Source organism: Emys orbicularis, chromosome 2 (genome assembly GCF_028017835.1).
Source record: "Emys orbicularis isolate rEmyOrb1 chromosome 2, rEmyOrb1.hap1, whole genome shotgun sequence".
NCBI lineage: Eukaryota > Metazoa > Chordata > Testudines > Emydidae > Emys > Emys orbicularis.
Window position 1 is genome coordinate 176,450,622 of NC_088684.1, and position 23,448 is coordinate 176,474,069.

The 23,448-nt window shown below is 44.1% G+C and overlaps 1 protein-coding gene across 2 annotated transcripts; it reads left to right on the top strand.

Moving 5' to 3' along the window:
* The first annotated feature begins 655 nt into the window (after window positions 1-655).
* On the top strand, window positions 656-20,399 carry PDCD6 (programmed cell death 6). Of its 2 annotated transcripts, none has more exons than XM_065398570.1 (6): window positions 656-815; window positions 5,019-5,080; window positions 13,718-13,762; window positions 15,859-16,017; window positions 17,990-18,099; window positions 19,853-20,399. In XM_065398570.1, the coding sequence occupies exons 1-6, from the start codon at window positions 727-729 to the stop codon at window positions 19,949-19,951; spliced, it is 564 nt and encodes a 187-aa protein (XP_065254642.1). In that variant the 5' UTR covers window positions 656-726; the 3' UTR covers window positions 19,952-20,399. The 2 variants fall into 2 exon arrangements, with proteins under 2 accessions (XP_065254642.1, XP_065254643.1); XM_065398571.1 differs by having other exon boundaries at window positions 15,859-16,011.
* The last annotated feature ends 3,049 nt before the right edge of the window (window positions 20,400-23,448 follow it).

A 23,448-nucleotide genomic window follows, 5' to 3' on the forward strand; every position in this document is an offset into this window, starting at 1 on the left:
CCAGGGGGCGCGAGCCCCCTTCGGCGGCAGAGGAAGTTGGCCCCTATGGGTGAAGCAAAATGGGGCAATCCCTTAGGATACACCCGAGGGAAGAGAACGCTATGGGCAGGGTTTAGCTCCTAGCAGACAGCGGGGCCCAGCCGCACCCACGCTGGCGCTAAGCACCTGGGGCCTGTTTCCAACCGCCAGTGACCGGCTTGGGCAGGACCAGGGATTCACCGGCCCGGCCCCTCAGCACCTCCCCCATCCCCCCCTTGCCGCGCGCTCCGGTGGCTGCTATTCCCCCGCCCCGTTCGGACCGTTACAGGGGGCGGCGGCACCAGATCCCCAGCACTGCGCGAGCGGGCTGGAGTCGGAGAAGGGTGGCGGCAGCGGGGGGAGGGGTGACAGAGCGCGCGTACACCACACTGCGGTGGGGGGTGGGTCCCCGCGTAACAGCTGCGTCAGAAGAGCCGTTCCGCCTCCAAGATTCGCCTGGGGCAAGAGGGGGCGGGGTTTCTCCTAGAATCCCCACAAGGGGGTGATGGGATACGTTCCCCTCCGCGCTGTGGAATCCCGGGGGCGGAGCCAGGCCGCTCGCAATGCCGGTTAGTCATGTGATCCTGCAGGAACGCTGTGCTGTAGGGCAGGAAGCGGAAGTGAGATAAGAGCTTGCGGTCCCGTGACCGTTGTCGAGCTTGGTAGCTGCTGCGAGCGAGCGAGGAGGGCTGTGCGGCGCGCGGGGCGATGGCAGCAGGGTATCAGTATCGGCCCGGCCCGGCGGGCGGTGGCCCGGGTATGCAGGAGCCCAACTTCCTGTGGAGCGTGTTCCAGAGGTGAGAGCCCCGGTGACGCGGCTGCCGTTCCCCGGGTGACCCCGCCAACAGCAAACGCCTCGGGGCGCCCTTCCCCTCAGCCTGCCCGGGCCGCCGAGTTACCCCCCGCCGAGACCCGGCTACCACCGCGGGTCCCCACCCAGCTGAGTCTCGCCGCCCCTCCCTCCTCAATGGCCGCGTCCGACCCGGTGCAGCACCGCGATCGCTGGGTCAGTTCCTCCAGCCCAGCCCCGGGGCGGAGGCGGCTCCACCTGTGGCAGTGCGGGAATAGCCCCCCGCTAGGACTGAGCCCGGCCCAACCTGTCTGCGCCGGGGCCTTCCGGTCTAGCCGCCCTGGCCTGGTTGAGGGGGACGTGCAGCGGCTGTGTGCGGACAGGCCCTGAAGTGCAGCCCCTCCCATGTCAGCGGTGAGGGTGGGAGGTGTGTGAAGGGCCACCTGAGCCGCTAGCTCTGAGGTCGGCTGAGCACGTACTGGGCGTAGCGCTATTTGCAGCTCCTGGGGATCCTGCGGGACAAAGAATAAACGTGGGGCCTAATCCTCATTTTGGGGGTAGGGAAAGCAACCCTCAAACAGACTGTAGGCTCCCCCAGTGTATTTCACTCTTGCTGGAGCGCTTGATGAGCATCATGCATTGTGCTCTTCTAAGACTTCTCCCATATAGGCATTAATAGCTCATCCTTAAAGTGTTTTATGCCCAAACCTATGATTAGGGGATTATCACATATTGATTATTTTTCCTCCAAAGGTCACTCTCAGTACTTGCAGTGCTCCACCTGCTTGGTTTTAATAATATGGGTTTCTTTCATCTATCTATTTCCTGGTTTTTCTTTTACGTTAGTTCAGTGTTCATTGCGCAGGTTTTCACACTCATTTTAAATATCGTATTGTTGAGTTGATTGTGTTCTGTGGCATATACCCAAACTACGTTTGCTTTTTTCGGTGGCTTACCAGTGTCTTTGAATATTCATTCATAACTGTACCTATAATCATTTCTATTCATGATTATTCTTCCTATTCCTGTGGCCCTTGATACTTTTTATCACCAGTTAAAAGCTTTATATTTGTGATACCTGTAAAATATTTACATAATAAGCAGCTTTGTAATGAATGGCTTTATAGAAGACAAGATTTCTTATTTTAGCAGGCAGGATAAGAAAACAATTTTTAGGCCCCAATTCTACAAATACTTAAAAATGCTCAATTTTATTACTGCAAGTAGCCCCTCTGACTTCAGTGGGACTGTTCATACCAGTCAAGTTAAGCATGTGCGTAAGGCCTTGTCTCCACTTCAGAGTTTTGTTGAGCAAGTTATGCTGATGATCATAGAGCGGTATAATTACATTCTTTGTGCATGTTCACATGACACTCCTTCAGTCGGTGGAGCGTATCCACAGTTATGCTCTATCATCAACAGTGAGTGTAGTGCACTGTGGGTAACTATCCCACTGTGAGATAATGGGAGATTCGATCATTAGAAACATAGCTCGGTTTATGATGACCGGGAGAACCGTATGGTGACTTGCCTGCCTGGTGCGATGGTTGCAGATCTCTCAAGGCATCTAGATAGGCTTATGTGTAGTGCTGGGGAGGAGCCGGTGGTCGTGGTACATGTAGTTACCAATGACATAGGGAAGGGTAGGAGAGACGTCCTGGAGGCCAAATTTAGGCTGCTAGGAAAGAGACTGAAATCCAGGATCTCTGTGGTGGCATTCTCAGAAATGCTTCTGGTTCCACGCACAGGGCCAGGTAGGCAGGCAGAGCTTCAGAGTCTCAATGCGTGGATGAGACGATGGTGTAGAGAGGAGGGGTTTAGATTTATTAGGAACTGGGGAAACTTCTGGGATGGGGGAGCCTATACAGGAAGGATGGGCTCCACCTAAACCAAAGTGGATCCAGACTGCTGGCACTTAACATTCAAAAGGTTGCAGAGCAGTTTTTAAACTAAGAGATGGGGGGAAGCTGATTGCTGCAGAGGAGCACGTGGATCGGACAGAGACTTCTCTTAGGGGAGAGTCTATTGATAGAGATTCTCTAGGTTTTAGTCAGGAGGAGAGGATGGAAGAGGATAATGCAGGGGCCAGATCAGATGAGAAACATTCACATAAAAAAGAATCTGACACATCAGAAAGGGGCAGACAAATAAACAGTGATAAGTTTTTAAAGTTTTTACACAAATCTAGAAGTCTAAATAATAAGATGGGTGAACTAGAGTGCCTTGTGTTAAAGGAGGATGTTGATATAATTGTCCCCACTCCGCCAGGTTTCTGTGATGCCTATCAATGGGACACAGTCATTCTGGGGTACAAAATATGTTGGAAGGACAGAACAGGGGGCATGGGGGTTAGGGTTTTTGCTTATCGTCATCCGAGGATTGGAGCACCTCTTGAAACATGTCCTCCTTGCTCTTCCTTGGTCATTTCCTTATTTGGTGCAGGCGCTTCACCAGTGTGTGCGGGGGTTCTCCTGAAGGCCACACCCGCAGAAGCACAAGAAACAATAAACAGAAGCATGATTGTTAGTGCACTCACAGCATTGAATCATGCTAGTAAAATACACCTCTTTTTACATACGAATCCGTTTCTCACTGTCTCTTGGCAAGCACAGGGCTCAGCAAATGCCTTAAACATGATTAGTTCAGCCTGGGGGGACAGGGGCTCAAGATAGGGCAAAGGGTTTAGGTGGTTTTTTAAGGGGTTCACTGTAGGTGATTAGAGACAAAATTGTAAATTCTGCCACCACTTTCAACAGGCGGGGGTCATTGTAGCCGATATCTCACTCCTGAGGGTAAGCAAGGATGAAAGGGTGCATATCCTGGATGCATGCAGCTTCAGACTGGTTCCCTAGACTGCTCACGTGTGTGCTGCCTTGGTCCCTGCACAAGTGATTACCGATTGGTGCAGGAAAGTTTCCTACAATGGGGGAAGGAACAAAGCAGCTCTGCCAAGGAACCTTCAGCAAAGGATTGGCGAGTACTTCCAGGAAAGTTTCCTAGAGAGCTCTATGGAGGATTCCTGTGAAATCTCATTGTGCATCAACACACTGTTCTGCAGCACTGCTTAGCTGCACAGGGGAATGTGAAGCACACACAAAAACTGCTAGTTGTGTAAATTTCCATCCCTTCACCCACTTCTGGAATATAACAAAGCAAAGGACAGCTCTGCCTCATATAACTGAGCAGCATCAACGCAAAAAGATGGCTTACCAGATCTCCCTTCTCCTTATCATGCGCTCTAGAGACAGAGTGCTGGGACTGGCTCCAATCCCCTGGGGTCAAGATGAGGTCCTGGACAACCTTGTCCCATCTCGTCTTCTAACTCAACCTCCTCGTCCACTACTTCGTCCTCAGGGTTGATTCCACTCTCCACTGTCTCCAGCCCCGCTGAATTATCCACGGGGTTCGTGGAGATTGGGTCGCAGGTGAGGATGGCGTCCAGCTCCTTATAGAAGCGGCAGGTCTTTGGCGCAGCACCAGAGCGACTCTTCGCCTCTCTTGCCTCCTGGTACGCCTGCTTCAGCCCATTGATGTTTGCTGGAGTGGAGCTGGGACTGCACAGTCTCCCCTCCGCATATACTCAGCAGATCCAACAGCTCCAGTGTGCTTCAAACGGGAGAACATTTGGTTCATGGAGCCGCCATGGTCAGATGGGAAGATGCGATATGAGCTCTCTACGCCGAGCAAACAGAAAGCAGAATTTCAAAAATTCCTGCGCCTTTAAAGGGAGAGGGGCGGATGCCTGTGTACCTGATTGCAGGGCAGCGGAGTTTGAACTGCTGACCGGAGCAATCAGGATGGGCATTTTGGGAACATCCTGGAGGTCATTTATAGCGATATAACCAACCACAGTGTCCACACTGACACTTTGTCGATATAACTTCACTGTAAAAAGCTCTACACTTCTCGTCAAGGTGGTTTTATTTCACTAGCAAAGCAGGAGAGTTTTGTTGGTGGAAGGAGCACTGAAGTGTGTACACCTCCACTGTTTTGTCAACAAAATCTGACTTCTGTCAACAAAACTCTAGTGTAGAGAAGGCCTAAGTTTTTGCTGGACCTGGACTGTAATTAGTATCAATTTTCTCCTTTTTTATTTTTTTCTGATTAAAAGAACAGTTTTCAAACTATTACTGAAATTCTCTCATTTTAAAATGTGTAACTTAAGAAAATTGTTTTAAGTGAAATCTTTAAAATTTGTATTTGTTTTCAGGGTTGATAAAGACAGGAGTGGAGTAATATCTGACAGTGAACTTCAGCAGGCATTATCCAATGGTAAGTGTGACTTAGCAAAAAGAAAAAAGCTTCTTATACATTTAGCATATGCATTTCTTATCCCCCCTTTCGGTTACATGAGATAGATCTCTTCTTAGAAGTACAAAGGAAACTGAAAATCTGAACATATAGGAGGGAGCAATTCTGCAGTGGACGATCGACCGAGAAGTGAATAAAAAAGGGAGCAAAACAAAAGTCAGAGACAGATGAGATGTATAGTTCATAGCCCCCGGAGGTTTCCTTTTTTCAGACCTTAAAGAGGAACTGGATTTTTTTTTTTTTAAATCTTCTCTATTAGGTTTTTGATGTGTTTTAATAGCACAAGCTCAGCTCCTGTTGTCAGTTTCTCTGCATTGGAATTTTTTTTCTAGAGAGAAAAAGCATAAGTATAGCATCCTCCAGCTGTCCTTGTGTTCACAGGAATTAAGGTGTAACCATGATCCATATTACTCACTCATCGCTTCTGAATGGCCCTTCATTTTTTTAACTAGGACCAGTGTATAGTCCAGGAAAATTTTACAGGAGCACTTCGAACCTGTCTTGCTGCACATGTAATCTTTGTTGCATACCTTGGTGCAGGAAATTAGGATGGTAAGAGGTCTAATGGTCAGTGATGGTTTTAATAGAGAGAGAAATAACTGGATGTTACAGAAGGAAGGAGGAGGTGGTTGTGACCATGCGGTTCTGGCAGAACCCAACTGAGAGTGCCAACTTGGGACAAATTGCTCAAACAGGGCATTTACAGCCCAAGGCTGGGGTTTTTTCCACCTCTAAGGCAAACCAAACCAGCCAGACTAAGAGGACTTCGGTCTCACCCCACTGGCTAACCGCAAGTCTCACAAGCAATCTCCTTAGACACTCCAGTTTCCCAGTATTACCACCAGTGCCACTCGTTATGGGGACAAATGGTTATGAAAACCAATACCCAAGTAACAGAAAAAGGTTCTCCTGATCCCAAAGGACCAAGCCCCAGACCCAGGTCAATATACAAATCAGATCTTACCCACAAATCACGCTGTTGCCAATCCTTTAGAATCTAAAATCTAAAGGTTTATTCATAAAAGGAAAAAGAGATGAGAGTTAGAATTGGTTAAATGGAATCAATTACATACAGTAATGGCAAAGTTCTTGGTTCAGGCTTGCAGCAGCGATAGAATAAACTGCAGGTTCAAATCAAGTCTCTGGAATACATCCCCCGCTGGGATGGGTCCTCAGTCCTTTGTTCAAAGCTTCAGCTTGTAGCAAAGTTCCTCCAGAGGTAAGAAGCAGGATTGAAGACAAGATGGAGATGAGGCATCAGACTTACATAGTTTTTTCCAGGTGTAAGAACACCTCTTTGTTCTTACTGTGGAAAATTACAGCAAAATGGAGTCTGGAGTCACATGGGCCAGTCCCTGCATACTTTGCTGAGTTACAAGGCGTATCTGCCTTCTCTCAATGGGTCCATTGTATAGCTGATGGTCCTTAATGGACCATCAAGCAGGCTAGGCAGAGCTAGCACCAGTTTGTCTGGGGTGTCACCCAGCAGCATAGCATAAGTTTGAAATACAGACCGTATAGAGCTAATATTCATAACTTCAACTACAAAATTGATACACACATATAGACAGCATAATCATAACCAGTAAACCATAACCTTGTCTTAGACACCCCATTTGACCCCCTTTATACAAGATCTGGGTGCCACTACAGGACCTTGGTTGCAACAATGATCTATATGGTCCCAGATTATATCAATAACGTCACAGTGGTAAAGTGTTCTCATTAGTGCTTCACAAAGCCATTTATTTAGTCTGTCATTAGGGCTTCCTGAGATAAGGTGGGTGAGGCAATATCTTTTATTGGACCAACTTCTGGTGAGAGAGACAAGCTTTCGAGCCACACTGAGCTCTTCCAGTCCCACTGTAGTATTTCAAGTGTAGACAAGCCTTAGTTACATTTGACTATGAGGTGCTGCTCATACATCTTTGATGTCTAACTACAGTGGGCAGAGTTTTCTGGTAATTTCATGCCGTTTTCTGGAACATCTAAGAGGCTCACGCTGGGTAGCTGTTTGTTGTATCCCCATTTCCTATCATGTGGGAAAGTTGCAAAGTTTAATTCTGTCACCCTTCCTGCACAAGGGGTCTGTGGTGAAGGTGAGGCCAAGTGACATTTGGGTTGCAGTTCTAGCAGGAACAAAATATAATTTTTATTACTAATTATCTGACTTGAAATATACCTAGGAAACAAAACTTACTGTGGAGTACAAAATGCCATTATTTTATAAGTCTTCTGACTAATAGCAAAAATAAATTAGTTGTTTACCTGGTATAATAGGATCTACTCACTGTATCACCTATTCTTTTTCCCATAACTAGAATAGCCTGCTTGAAAGGGTGAAACTTTAAAATTGTGGCAAAAATAGAGAAACTGAAGAAATTTGGGTCGCTGTTTTTGTTCACAATTTGTTTACAATAGTTTTGGAAACCTGTCTTTGCCAGCTCTTTTACTTTAAATTCCTCAAATTAACCTTTTTTCCCAGTGACCCACTTCAGTGTTGTTACACAACTGCCAAAATTTCTATAGGCCTTTCTTCCTTGCCTGTTTACAGTATTGGTTAGCAGTTTGAACATTGGATATAGTTATATGAGAAATCACCACTTAGGAATTCAGCACTGGAAAGACTGAAAAACAGATGAGCTAGGCAGTTTATATAAATGCATTAACAGATATCTTGCCCACATTCCATAAGTTTCTGTATTCTAACAAACCAAGCACCCCTAACCAGTCTCAATTCCACCAACTCCCTTCTCCCAGGATATAATGGCAGTTGATTTTAAAAGTCTCCAGTGGTGATCCTGGCAATTACAGGCCGGTAAGCCTAACTTCAGTACCAGGCAAATTTGTTGAAACTATAGTAAAGAACAAAGTTATCAGACACCTAGACGAACATGATATATTGGGAAAGAGTCAACACAGCTTTTGTAAAGGGAAATCATGCCTCTCCAATCTATTAGATTTCTTTGATGGGGTCAGTAAACTTGTGGGCAATGGTGGTCCAGTGGATATAGTGTATTTGGACTTTCAGAAAGCCTTTTACAAGGTCCCTCACCAAAGGCCTTAAGCAAAGTAAGCGGTCATGGGCTAAGAGGGAAGGTCCTCTTATGGATCAATAATTCGTTAAAAGGAAGGAAACAAAGGATAGCAATAAATGGTCAGTTTTCAGAATGGAGAGAGGTAAATAGTGGTGTTCCCCCCGGAATCTGTACTGGGACAGTGCTGTTCAGTACATTCATCAATGATCTGGAAAAAGGGGGTAAACAGTGAGGTGGCAAAATTTGCAGATGATCTAAGATTACTCAAGATAGTTGACTCCAAAGCAGACTGCAAAGGGATCTCACAAAATTGGGTGACTGGGCAATAAAATGGCAGATGAAATTCAATGTTGATAAATGCAAAGTAATGCATATTGGAAAACATAATCCCAACTATCCATACAAAATGATGGGATCTAAATTAGCTGTTACCGCTCAAGAAAGAGATCTTGGAGTCGTGTGTAGATCTCTGAAAACATTTGCTCAATGTGTAACTGCAATCAAAAAAGCTAACAATGTTAGGAAAGGGATAGATAAATAAGATGGAAAGTATCTTTTTTTTTTTTTTTTTTTTTTTTTTTTAAATGGAGATATCCCATCTCCTAGAACTGGAAGGGACCTTGATAGGTCATTGAGTCCAGCCCCCTGCCTTCACTAGCAGGACCAAGTATCATAATGCGACTTTATATATCCCTGGTATGCCCGCAAGTACTGCATGCAGTTTTGGTCGTCCCATCTCAAAAAAGATATGTTAGAATTGGGACAGTTACAGAGAAGGGCAACAAAATGATTATGGGTATAGAACAGCTTCCATATGAGGAGAGATTAAAAAGACTGGGACTGTTCAGCTTGGAAAAGAGATGAGTAAGAGGGAATATGATAGAGGTCTGTAAAAGCGTGACTGGTGTGGAGAAAGTGAAATTAATAGGCAGCAGGTTTAAAACAAACATAAGGAGGTACTTGTTCACACAACGCATAGTCAACCTGTGGAACTTGTTGCTAGGGGATGTTGTGAAGGCTGAAAGTATAACTAGGTTCAAAAAGGAATTAGATAAATTCATGGAGGATAGATCTATCAATGGTTATTAGCTAAGATGGTCCCTGGCTCTATGTTCCTAAACCTCTGACTGCTGGGAGTTGATGACCGGGGATGTATCACTTGATAAATTGCCCTGTTCTGCTCATGTCCTCTGATTCATCTGGCACCAACTATTGTCAGAAGCTAGGCTATGGGGCTAGATGGACCATTGGTCTGACCCCGTATGGCCATTCTTATGTTCTTATGAATGGCTGTTGGGTTTATGTAAATCACAGTGATGAGTTCAAGAAAAAGAACCAGACAAAAAAACTACTGGGTTATTTTTCTTGGGGGAGTTGTTTTCACCACCCTGCTTCTTTTGAGCAGCAGTAACAACCATTGGTGCTGTCTGCAGATTCGGATGTCAGCATGGCATTGATTCATGTTTGGAAGGTCATCCTCATAACTGAGCATATCACTGGCAATGAATAAAAACAGGCCACAAAGCATATTGAAAACCTAAATTCTACAAAAATAATGGCTTAGGCCTCTGCTCTCCATGGAAGTCTCTTACAGAATCATAGAATCTCAAGGTTGGAAGGGACCTCAGGAGGTCATCTAGTCCAACCCCCTGCTCAAAGCAGGACCAATCCCCAGACAGATTTTTGCCCCAGATCCCTAAGTGGCCCCCTCAAGGATTGAACTCACAGCCCTGGGTTTAGAGGGCCAATGCTCAAACCACTGAGCTATCCCTCCCCCCAACTCTTATTTGCTGGCAGTACATAGGCTTTTCACTGTTGTCACAGAGTCACCAGGGCGATGCTCTGGAACTACTCCATATGAAGCCAGCCAGGACTCTGGTGTAGCATGCCGCCTCCTCTCTCTGAGCATACTGTTGCCAGGGCAAGAAGCTTACACAGCTTCGACCTTACTGGGCCTGACCTTGGAGCATTCAGCATCCCCTTCCACACCATGCGCTTCCTGCAGCAATCCACCCGGGCGGGGCTCCAGGGGAAGCCAGAGAGCCCTGCACCCCAGCTCCACAGTCAGCTGTGACTCTCAGCTAGCATGTATAACAGAAATTAGTGACTTTCAGCCAAGTCCATCTTGGAATCTCAGGTCAGACATCCTGGACTCCCCTCTCCAGTCCCCCCAAGCAGACTGCCCAGCTTCCAGGGACCTGACCTTGGACGACACCCCCCCCCCCCCCATTGCTCCTCATCTTGGTCTTTGTCTCACTTCCCGGGCAAAGAGTCACCTGGTCGTCACCTGTTTGCATCCCCCTCCTGGGTCTCAGGTTACGAAGGGCACCGGCCATAGCATACGTGCAGGCAGCTGGAGCAGCCTCACCTGCCCCAGGGGTCTAAGCCAAAGTCTCACACCCTTATTCCCACCACTGAGACATTGGTGCAACACACAGGGAAACTGAGGCACATGCAGTATTCATGCAAAACAGTAAAACTCACACAGGCTCAAAAGTAAGACTCACATAGGCTCACATACAACATAACAAGGGAAAATACCCACTTTGTCACAACTGTCTGTTCAAGAAACTACAAATACACCCTCTTCTCTTTTAGTATAAATTTCTTATTATAGAACTATTGCCCTACCAATTACAGTGGCCACTGTTAAGTTGCAAGACTTATCACCTCCCATGTCTCTTTTGCACGAAGTTTCTCTCAGGATGAAACATGTTACTTGCTTGAATTCTTTCCTGTACTGTAAGTAGAAATGTCTTGGTAAATTGATGGAAACTGTTTAGTGTGTACGAACACACACAGGCCAACTGATACAGTCAATAGGGATTTATCAGTGATGTGGACAAGTCTCCCTGAATGGCTAGGAATATTCGTTGTCCTCTATAAGAAACCAGGGCTTTGGAGCGGAGCTGGAGCACGGAGCAGCTCCGGAACAGTGGAGCTGCAGGTTTTTGTCTAGAGCCGGAGCACAGCTCCAAAGCCCTGTAAGAAACATGTCTCGTAAATGTGCCACAAGTCTTCTCCATTCCTAGATCTAATTTCCTATTAACTTCCATAGTTGAAAATTTTCTAAAATGTTCCACTTGTGATATTACTATCATTACTTATTGGTGTTATGGCCCAGGCGCTGGAACGGGGAAGAACAGTAATATGTTGAGTTCTCTTTCTAAAGGGGAATAAGCTTTTAGTCCAATACCAGTTTAGGGGATGCTTGGCAAAGGATGTAGGATACCAGTTGATATGTGACACAAGTTTAAGTGACGCTAAAATCATATTTTATTAAAGGGAGTCTTTACATAAAGGCAAGGACTTGACTAAAATAAGTAGGGGAATAGGTGTGGGGAGAAAAACCAGCTGTTTCACTAAATTTACAATGGAAAAAACATAGTTTAGACTTTGTCCTTTATTTCTAGATCTATGGCTAATCTATATTACACTCTCGTGCAGGTTGCAACCCACTCAGACTTGGTTTGTGATCTGTGTCTCTATTTGGACAGAGGAAGAAGCAATTTTGCTTCAGACACAGTAAAGCTGAACTGCAAGGCAACTATTTCTGTACCCATTACTATTCTTTTCTTGTGATTTTTATACACTTTGAAAGCTTTTCCCTGTTTATTATTTACATTAACTCAAGTCCTCAGTTTCTCTCTGCTAGAAGGTAGTAATATTTGGAGAATTAGGAACATAATATTACAGGAAACTGAAATCTTAGGGGCAGCTCTCTCATCCAATTGATGAGGCGATGATATTGGGTGTGAGGCTTAAACGTAAAAGCAATTCAACATTTGTAATACTGAATACTTTGGTTAACTAGACTTTTATATTTTTACTCTATTTCCTCACTATTCACTCAAATATTATACTGTAGTTTGGGGCTAAAACTTCTCCTGCTAGATACTGACTTAGAGAACATGGGAAAATTTGAGCAAAATATGTTCATCCCTTCTTGAGGTAGACAAGCATGGAAAGATACTCTTTCATTTAAAGAATGACTGTGGATAACTATAAAACTTGAAATATTGACTGTGGCTTCCATGAGGAGTAATGCAGTAAATTTGGTGAAGAAAACTAAAAGATATTTTTTAAAATCACAGCTTCTATGCATGCTCAGGTCAAATGTTATTAGAGGTCTTACTCTAACGCTAATAGAAAATCTGAAGTTTGAATTCTAATGCCAGCCTAAAAGTTCATTGGATAAAGAACTATTGACTCTTCTGTAAAATAAAGCAAAGCACTTAAAAGACTAAAATCCCTATTTATGTTTTGTATTTAACAAAGGATTCCATTGGACATTCTTCTTTTGAATGTTTAATTATATGCACATAGTACTTAACATACTGGATGAGATGGTAAATCCAGTTTTTATATTGTCAGTACTTCAGATGAAGACACACACATATTGTCCTCTCCTTTATATGCCTTAAAATCGCTTATCGCTTGTGTAACAAGGGAGAAAAAAAATTCCTTCCTGATCCTTGCAGTAGTGTCTCAACCTGCAGAATGAGTTACTTTCCTATTAGTATGCAAAAGTTATAAAATGTTGGTCAGAAAAAAAAATCCATAGATTGCCTGAAACTAAGGCCACTAAGTGTACACTAGAGACCTACAGTAACTCCTCACTTAACGTTGTAGTTATGTTCCTGAAAAATGCGACTTTAAGCACAACAATGTTAAGCGAATCCAATTTCCTAAGAAGAATTAATGTAAATTAGGGTGGTTAAGTTCCAGGGAAATTTTTTTCACCAGACAAAAGACTATATATACACACACACACACACACTCCGTCCTGAGCCCCGTCATGTCCCCCCCCACACTCTATGGAGCTGGGGTAAGCGGGGGGCAGGAGCTGGGGGGGGATGACACCCTGACATTAGCCCCTTTCTTCCCCCCCTTGCACAGCAAGCAGGAGGCTTCGGGGAGCAGCTCTAAGGCAGAGGGCAAGAGCAGCACATGGCAGTGGGGGGAGTGACAGCTGAACTGCTGGCAATTGATAGCCTGCTGGGCGGCTGCCACACAGGGAACTTAGGGGAACGGGGAGCTGATAGGGGGGCTGCCGGTCCACCCTGGTTTCAAGCCCCCACCAGCTAGCTGCAACGGGCTGCTCTTCCTGCAAGCAGTGGACAAAGCAGGCGGCTGCCAAACAATGTTATAAGGGAGCATTGCACAACTTTAAACGAGCATGTTCTCTAATTGATCAGCAACGAAACAACGTTAACCGGGACGACTTTAAGTGAGGAGTTATTGTATATTGGTATAACTACATCACTCAGGAGTGTGAGCGATGTCGTTATACCGACCTAACCCTCCCATGTAGTGATGTCAATGGGAGAGCTCTGCTATTGTCATAGTAGCATCTTCTCTAAAGCGGCACAGCTGCACCGTACGTGAAGACAAGCCCTTAGATATCACATCCTTATTATTTTGTTTATTGCCGCCACGAGATCTAGCTCTGAACTTTCTAGGTAGGTTGTCATCTGGGTGTTTTTTGTTTTTTTTTAATTATGGTTATTTTTCCTATTCATCTTAAAGCTTCACCGTGCTGCTTTTCTGTCTGTTTCAGGAACATGGACTCCATTTAATCCAGCAACTGTCAGGTCAATCCTGTGTAAGTACAACTGTACAATGAGACATATCCTGAGTATGTAATTTTAAATAACATTTTTATTATCTCCTATAGCTGATGGCTAAGGTTTTCACATGCTGCAGCACTTAGTTACATCCATTTTAGATCAACAGTAAACTGAAAGTACATGGTACAATGTATAATGTATTCTTTATAGCTGATCTTTGCAGCTGCTTTGTTTGTAACACTATGAACATCATTAATACAAACTTCAGTTCTCCCTTCCGGTAACCCCGTTCCAAAAAAGCTATTCATTAGGAAGAAATAAAGTCTAAGACCTAGTGACACCTCATCTGTTTTGAAAACCTATGGAAAATATACTAATGACTATGGATATACACACCCCCCCCCACACACACTTGCCCGAGCAACTTTTAGGGAAGATTAAAAGACAGCTGAGAAAATGGCAAGTGTCAGAAATGTAGGGAAAAAGTCACAGATTTTTGACAGTAGCACTGTCTTCATGTTTAATACCAGTAAGTCACTGGGAACAATTTTAAAGCTTTTATTCTAAGTACAAATACGAACACTCCCCGACTTACGCAAGCGTTCCCTTCTGGAACACCTTGCGTAACTCAAATTTTGCATAAGTCAGGAACGTATACCCCACGATTACGCAAAAAAAAAAAAAAACAAAACTTTCTAGCTTACGGGACTTTTTCCGTAAGTGCGGATTTGCATAAGTCAGGTTTGCGTAACCCGGGGAGTGTCTGTATCGAGCAGAAAAACTGATCCTATGTTATACCTCAAAAAAAGACCAAAATGGAGGAGGAAAAGCAGAAAGCCTCTGATAACTATTGGAATAATTCTCCACAATGCAAAAGAAGCTGGTAGCAAGTTAGTGGTATAGCAATAGACAAACAAATGGAACTTTAAAAATGTCTATGTTCCTCCCTCTCACAGTTTATAAACAATGTATTTATAATTATTTACTCAAATCCGTTCAAGTATATAGTTGAAATTAAATCTCCAGTCTGGTGCTATTTTATATTTAGGGCCCTACCAAATTCACAGCCATGAAAAACACTTCACGGACCATGAAATCTGGTGTCCCCCCATGAAATCTGGTCTTTTGTGTGTTTTTACCCTATACTGTACAGATTTCACAGGGTAGACCAGCGTTTCTCAAACTGGGGGATCCTGACCCAAAAGGGAGTTACAGGGGGATCACAACATTATTTTAGGGGGTCACAGTATTTTAGGGTCACAGTATTGCCACTTCTGTGCTGCCTTCAGAGCTCGGTAGCCGGAGAGGGTGGCTGTTGGCCAGGTGCTCAGCTCTGAAGGCAGCACCCTGCCAGCAGCAGCACAGAAGTAAGCGTGGCAATACCATGCCATCCTTCCTTCTCTGCTGCTGCCAGCCAGCTGCCCCCGCTCTCCAGCTGCCCAGCTCTGAAGGCAGAGCTGCCGCCAGCAGCAGCGCAGAAGTAAGGGTAGCAGTACCGCAACCCCCACCCCAAAAGCCTTGCAACCCACCCCCAACTCCTTTTTGGATCAGAATCCCTATAATTACAACACTGGAATTTCAGATTTAAATAGCGATTTTACGATTTTTAAAATCCTATGACTGTGAAATTGACCAAAATGGACTGTGAATTTGGTAGGACCCTACTTATATTGTTTAATAAACTTTTTTTTTATAGTCCAAACAAGCCATAGAAATTTCCACTGCAGACTGTTTGAATGCAAAAGAATCCTTCGGGGGGGATTTTCTATCCACTTTTGCTTTGCAATTCCTTGCAGAAGAGCAAAACCTTCATGCTAATCTGTCACCGATTTGATCCCTAGGAGACTTCACTGTCTCACAATTGCTCTTTCATGTTGCCTTCTTCAGTTACTTCCTTTGTTTTTCCCTATCTTCCCTTCTTTGCCATTTCACCACTTCCTCTCCTGTCTGCTTTCATGGACTCTTCTACTTTTTCTTCAGGTCAGCACTATTTTCACAAATTCTCCCCCCCTTCATTTGTTTACCACCTCCTCAGCCAGTCCAACTCATCTCTTATTGAAGATGGCAAAATCTTACTAAAGACTTTAGTATAGTTTCTTACGTATTAATGCTTCAGTTATGTTTATTTCAGCCATGTTTGACAGAGAAAACAAAGGTGGCGTGAACTTCAATGAATTCACTGGAGTCTGGAAGTATATCTCAGATTGGCAGAATGTTTTTCGAACGTATGATAGAGACAATTCTGGAATGATTGACAAAAATGAACTAAAGCAAGCACTAACAGGTTTTGGTAATTTTTTTATAATTATAGTTTGCTATATAACTGCTAGTTTTGTCCAGTATTAGATTACAATACCTTTAAGGCTGTGCCACTTCGCAGTTGTGACAAAATGGAATAATCAATTGTAAGAAATAATTGAGTTGTAATGTAGCTATTATTTCTCATTTGGATGTATATGGTGCTTCACAAAAGACTGACACCTGTGCCGTGAGCAGCTTACAGATAATCTGAACTCTTCTGCTGAATAAAATTGCTTCCCATTAATTATTTTTCAATGTGTGCAAACTTAGTGTAACTCTTTAAATTCATACTTTATTAAACACCCTAAAAGTCTTACCAGCATTTCAGTTATAAATGTTTTAATCAGTGGCTCACTGTGCCATTGGTCATACAGCATTTACAGGCTTTAAAATTTGGCAAGTATTTTAAGGAATAAATTTAATTACAAGGAAAAACAGTTGTTGGAGAAATGGATAAACCTGTTTCCCTTCTCAGGGACACTTGAGGCACCTATACATTTCCAGTGAAAGTTGTCAATATTCAACTATATTAAGTAACTTTTGAATTGTATTCTAGAAATCTTGCTTTGATTATAAGTTCTTAACCTTTATATGTAAAGTTAAATAATGCTTTCACCCTTCAGCTCATAGAGAGCCGAGAAGCGATGAAACCTGTATGTAACCTGTTGAAAACATAAAAATTAAGACTTTCATTCTGCTATGGAGAAGTCATGCTGTTTTGCAATTTGAATTCCTTTTAAAATGTGAATCAAATCTATTTAGAACCATTGCTCTAAAACATTTAGTTCTTTAAATTGCCACATCATTATGTATACCTCAGAACTGCTAAGAGTTAGGCTAGTGTGTAAAGCAGCTTGTAGGCTAGCTAAGGGGAGTGGGGGTAAAGGAGGAAGGGGAAGAGTTCTCTTCCTCTCTCTTTCCCCCCCCCCTCCCGTGGAAAGAGTGAAATCTTCTGAAATAGAACAACCTTAAGATTATTATAATGGTCTTCTAGTACACCTCCCCTTAGGATGTGGGCCTCGTCTAGAGCCCACTGAAGTCAATGGGAAGTCACCCGCTGGCTTCACTGGGCTTTAGATCAGGCCCTACAAGTGCTGAGATTAAGAAGCTTTTATTTTTATCTATTTTCAGATATAAAAACTGTAGAGGCTCTGAACCCTCCTTTTGATAATTCCTCCTGATTGGCTGTTTTACCTGCTATATTTACAGTTAACAAAAGTGTCTGAATTGCTAACGCTTTCTTCACTGCCTCTTTCAAAAACACTTTTCAGACCTTGTGATAAAGTGTTTCTATAAACATGAAGTATTAACATTCTCACATACTAAGCTTACTCTTAAGTGAGCTTTGTTAAAAGATCAGGTGTTTCAAACAAGAAAATATTGGTTGAAAATAATTCACTGTGTAATTAGCAAAACTCCTGGTCTTCCTGGCTGCTCTGTCATGGCATTTGTATCACCTAGCAGTAATTGGAAGTTGTGACTACAACAGAAAATGGCATTTGGAAACAACAGCTTGTGCCATCCTATTACAGCACAGTTACATTCTCTCTTGATGCAGAGGATAACAATTTGTTCAATTGACTTCAATGAAAAAGGATATTAAAATGTTTAAATACAAAATACGTTGAGCACAGCCCTAAAGACTTGTTTTAATTTTCCTTCTAACAGCATAATCATTTAAAATTGGTTGTAGTATTTCATTTCATTGAGTTTGCAATTCATTCTTTTATCATGTTTTTTATATTGCTTCTATTTTGTTGGAGCATTTTCTTCAGTAGATGAATATATTCTAATATCCATTTAAGTTTGGTTACTGTTCTACAACTTTTACATTTACTTAATGACTCTTGTCTATTTGTCGCAACATAACTTATGCACATTTGCTTTTGTGTGTTATAATGCTCTTATATAAACTACCCAGCTTTGGTCGTGTAAATCTTGTAATCTTTTTTTCTTCCAAGGATATCGACTATCTGATCAATTCTATGATATCCTTGTTCGGAAATTTGACAGACAAGGAAGAGGACAAATTGCTTTTGATGACTTCATTCAGTGCTGTGTTGTGTTGCAGGTAATAGAAGAAATACATCTACTGTCAAAATGGGAAGCCATGATTTGTACAGGAGTTGAAGCATGTGCTGGATCAGGAATTTAATTTGACATGACTAATGTAGTACCTCCTAGGAATGCTGTGCTGTGCTTATATACATCCTTGTGTTGATCAACCTTGAAAAATCTTAAAGCTCGATTTTTGAGCCCTGAAATGCTTTGAGGCCTCTTGGCATTACTATAATACAAATAAGTGCAAAATGACAGACCTCAATGTCTTAAGTGCTTCTTGTCTGAAAAGTGACTTAGTGTTTGCCTTCTAGAGAAAAACTTGCCTTTTTTTTTTTTTTTTAACTTTCTGCTGGCCTTGCAAAACTCATCCTGGCCTTTGAAAGCCAAGCTGCATTCTTATCTTGTGGCTCGTGGCAATGAAGACTGTCCAGTCCAGATTCGGCCTCAGCTTACATTCATGCAACCCCATTGTTGTCTTTTGGGGTGCACAGGTGTAACTAAAATAGAATTTGTCCTGCTGACTAGAATCTAATTAATTCTTATTATTTCAGTTGTTCTTGCATAGTTGTATTGGCTCTGCAAGCCCAATAGAAGTAAAACGTAGCAAAATCTTTATCTGTAAAGTAAGCCGATATAACTGACTCTGCACATAAATTGTGTGTGTAAGAAGCCATCATATTTTTGTAGCCACTCCTCAATATAGAATTGTATTTTAAAGCTTAATTCAGAGCTGAATTTCAATCATTCAGTCAGCATTCCAGATTTTTCATTTAGCCCACACTGCAGGACTAAATGATCTCTCACTGAAAAGCTCTCAGCATTCCTCTGTTACTATGGTATTCAGAAAACAATCTGGAGGATTCAGTGAGACAAGGTGGTGCTAAAACACCAAACTGTCTAAAGTTTTGCAGCATTCTGAGTTATGTTTCTTCCTTACTGTCAGTGTTTATTCCACAAGGTGTGGACAAATGTGCAGCATGCAGAAAAGGGAGTGAGTGACAAGTAGTATTTTCATTTTGTTCTTTGTGGGTCATCTCTTTAGCTCTATAGTATTGGTGGTTCTGTCTTCCTGCTGCAGAACCATCAGTAGTTTTCTAAAAACATTTGCAATGTTAGTCAGTATCCACAGCCTTATGCATTGTAATTCCAAACTCTGGTTTAATATAGTAGAGATGTTTAATGATTGACAGGCATAGTTGCTGGTTATAGTGAAATTATTAAAGTGGTAACTTGTTTCCATAGTATTTTTATACTAGGCCTCTTTATTTTTATGCAACACCATAACTACGCATGGTTATTTACATGCAAGTATGATATAGCACATGACCCACCAAGCTTATAAGAGAGAACAAGGTTTGCTTTTCAAATGTACAAAGGTGCTTGTTGAACCAGCCTGAGAATCTGTCCAATGGAGAAGTAATTTTGCCCCCTGAATTTCTTGGCAGTCATGTATTAACAAACATTGAGCTGGATGCTAAAGAAAATGTATGCAATTCAAAGGCTACATATTATACATAAAAAAATGTAATTCAAGACATGGTATGTCACAGGGAGGTGTGAGGGGGAAGCTTATTCATCCACCAGCCCACCAGGTAAGAGCAAAGAGAACCACCTTTATCTTAGTCATTGAATCTAAATTCCTAAACAATCACCCTAGGGAATGCTCTTAATCTGTTCTTGCTGGAAATGCATCCCAGAAACCTCAGTTTACATTCATCTGAACACTTTCCCTATATTCAGTAATGTTTTCTGTTTCTTTCCAGAGGCTGACTGATGTATTCAGGCGCTATGATACTGATCAGGATGGCTGGATTCAAGTGTCTTATGAACAATATCTTTCCATGGTCTTTGGCATTGTATGACAGTGACCAGTGCGAATGAGATTGAACGTTAGTGATACAAAGACTGGAGTTGCCAAATCTTGTCACTTACTGAATATGACTAAAATGGATATAACTTCTTTCATTCTCTTAAATTGTGTATGTCACCAGCTTCAGAATCTGTTTGTACTCAAGCTGCTCAGCTTTTATGTTGTATTACTGTAGCAACAATGGCCATATCAACAGTTAGTGCAAAGTTTAGAATTGTTTGTGCTGTGGGTGCTACAAACTTTTTTCCAGATTATTGTGCATGGGGAAAAAATATTTTTTTAGAAATGCCAAATTAAAGTAATAATGCTTGTTAATTAAAAGGGATTTAAAGGTCAGACAGAAGTTGCACAACATGGTTTGCATGTGCCTTACTTTTTATAAGAATTTAATGTATTAATTTTTAATACAGAATTTAAAACAGTAAAGACATTAGACAGTCGCACTGTCCTGTCCAGTTTTTGTGCATAAGGATATTTCTCCAAAGGCAGCTCTGATAGATTCCTGCTCTTGTGCCTCATGTCTGAACTTAAGCCTCAGGTGTGCTGAGTCATTGAATGGCCTCATCAGCAGGAGAGCAAGCTTGCCTTCCTCCAGGCTCAATAGCCAGCAATTGTCCATACCCTTCGTTCTTTACTCATCGTGGATGGGTTTGAGTTGGAGCCTCCTTTTAACGTCTGCTGTCTGCTCCCTGCTATGCCTGACCAATTTAGTTCCAGCTCAGTTTTCTATTGTTTGGTTCTTAGCTAAGTGCAGATTCTTCTTTGAGTGATGTCCCTGTGGATGCTCCACTTGAGGTGATTCTGCGCCCCCGTGGGAGAATTCAAACAGCAGTGCCCGGTTTGGCCACATATGCACCCTCCCTGTCTTGCGCCGCCAGTAGCAGTTAACTAGCATTGTGCGACCAAACCTCCCCCGCCCTGCCTCAGTTCTTTCTCAACCACCCTTAGTCTGAGTCAGAGCTACCAGCAGTGCCTCTGTATGTCTTACCTTTAGGTGTAATATAAGCAGTATAGTTAGGTAAATATCTAACTCTTTTCTTTTTCTTCTCCCCATTAGAAATAGAAATTTTTGTTTCATTAGCCCCTCTGACAGAAAACTTCACCTGGGAATGCCTGGGGGTCTCTACCTTTTTTAGTTAAGTACAGACTCCTAGCATTTTACTCTATTTACTTTGAGGGATCTTTGCCTAAAGCAGCACCTGCTCAAACAAGCCATGGGCCCTGCTTCAGCACTGAGGGCTACATTGGATTGGAGGTTGCCCTCAGGTTTAGAGAGTACTGCCATTTTGCTGCTGGCACCTCTCTGAAGAGATGGAGAAGTTGCGCTGTGTGGAGTTCTGAGGGGAAGGTAATAGAACACCAATCGTTGCTCCTGCAGGTTGCCTGCCTCCTGCAGGAGGAGCATAGACCAGCATGCTGTGAATGCTGGTGCATGGGCTGGAGCTTGTCTGTCAATCACTCCCTGGTATCACACATGGCAGTTAGAGATCTGGCCCTGGAGCATCTGTTGAGTTCAGTACCAAGGAAGGCAATGGCAATGCCAGCACCAGCTGTTCCTGTGCTGGTGGCATATCAGGCAGCAACAGACCTCCTCTGCCTTTCTGTCCAATCCTCTCCCTTCATCTAGGAGAGGGGTCTCAAACATGCGCCCCGGGGGCTGCATGCGGCCCGCGGGGTTATTTTCTGCGGCCCACGAGCTCCTTGTGGCCCCTCCGCCCTCCCCCACTGAATGGGGAACCGCGGCCAATGGGAGCTGCTGGGGGCGGTGCCTGAAGCAACAGCCACACAAACCCCTGCGCCCCTCCTTCCCCAGGTTCTGTCGGCTTCCCGGAGCGGCGGCAGGGCAGGCAGGCAGGGAAACTGCCCTGCCCCCGGTGCGTGTCGGGCCGGAGCCCACCCTCCGAACCCTTCCTGCAGCCGAACCCCCTGCCCTGAGCCCCCGCTGCACCCCTCCTGCACCCTGACCCCCTGCTGCACCCCCTCCTGCACCCCGACCCACTGCCCTGAGCACCCTGCACCCTGCCACACCCCTCCTGCACCCCACACCCCAACTCCCTGCCCTGAGCCCCCGCCACACCCCTGGTGGCAGGGAGGGGGCAGAGTTGGGGTGGGGATTTCAGGGAAGGGGTTGGAATGGGGGCAGGGAAGGGGTGGGAAGAGGCGGGGCCTCATGGAAGGGGTGGAGGGGGGCGGTGTCAGTAAATGTGGCCCTCGGGCCAATGTACTAGTCCTCATGTGGCCCTCGTGGTCATTTGAGTTTGAGGCCCCTGATCTAGGACTTTGCAGGGCTGCATCTTTTATAACCCTATTGGCTGGCCAGGTTGCTGAACCTGTGGGTCTGTCAGCACCAAACAGTGCTGTTTCCCTTGCACAGTTAGTGGAAATGGGGCTCATGCTGGGCTCAGCCCAAGTCACCTCTTCAGCATCCCTGCTGTCAGCACTGCTGATGTTATCAAGGAGGCACTCACCACCCTGCACAATTGGCATGGTTAGTCACCGCGGTACTGCTGCTGACTTTGGAGTCAACACCACTTCCAGCACCAGAAATAACAGAGGTGGACTTGGTGTTACAGCTGAGATAGACCAGTTGCTCGCACCTTTAGGGCTGGCTCTAACTTCATCCCCTGGAGTCCAGGACTCCTCAGCATCCAGGTGGGGATCTTCCACCTGACCCACATCAGGTGGATCATTGTAGGCACCAGGATTAGCACTCACCTCACAGTTGGGACAGATTTAAATCCACTCCCAAAGATAAGGACTCTAAATGGATGGCCCTAAGGGGGAGGAAGATTTACATCTCCTCTTGATTACAGACACGCATTGCTAACCAGTTGGCCTTGCTGTCCAAATAGCCATCCAGTTCACAAAGTTGTATGTCTAAATTTGAAGACCAGCTGCCCAAAGCCTCAAGGAAGGAATTCTGAGTACTTATTACAGAAGGCTGCTTGATGGCTAATACTTCATTGCAGTCCATGCTGGACATTGCAAATATTTCAGCCAGACTTATGGCCTTGGCATGAGAAGGGCATCCCTATGATGACAGAGACCTTTTTTGGGGGGCAAGATGGATGAAATTCTGCACTTTTTCAAGGACTTCAGGCTTACCCTATGGTCTGGGGGGCAAAGAGTGTATATGCTAGCAGGACAGAGGCACCACTACGGTGGTCAACAGCAGCAGTATCATCCACAGTGCACATTTGGGCAGCCTTTCCCTACCCCAAGATAGCAGGACTACACCAGAAAGGGGCATAGGTCCCAGAGGAGGTAGTATTCAAGTCCAGGGCTCAACCAGTCAACATGCCTTCTCCTGGCATGCCCCAAAGCCCATTTTGACTCCTTGGTCCAGAGCAGTGATCCAGTTATTGCTCCCTTCTCCCCACCCCCTCCAGTTAGGGACAGGCTGGCTTGCTGTATTGACTATCCTCCTGTGTTGTCTCAGAATGATTGCCACCTCACAAACCAAAGTTTGCAGATGATAGTAAACTGCTC

What these genes read in the sequence shown, in the direction of transcription:
- PDCD6 (XM_065398570.1), top strand. Translation starts at nt 727, where the DNA reads ATGGCAGCAGGGTATCAGTATCGGCCCGGCCCGGCGGGCGGTGGCCCG. An exon ending in TCAGCAGGCATTATCCAATG is followed by an intron (nt 5,081 to 13,717) that starts GTAAGTGTGACT and finishes TGTCTGTTTCAG; the next exon opens with GAACATGGACTCCATTTAAT. An exon ending in AGTGCTGTGTTGTGTTGCAG is followed by an intron (nt 18,100 to 19,852) that starts GTAATAGAAGAA and finishes GTTTCTTTCCAG; the next exon opens with AGGCTGACTGATGTATTCAG.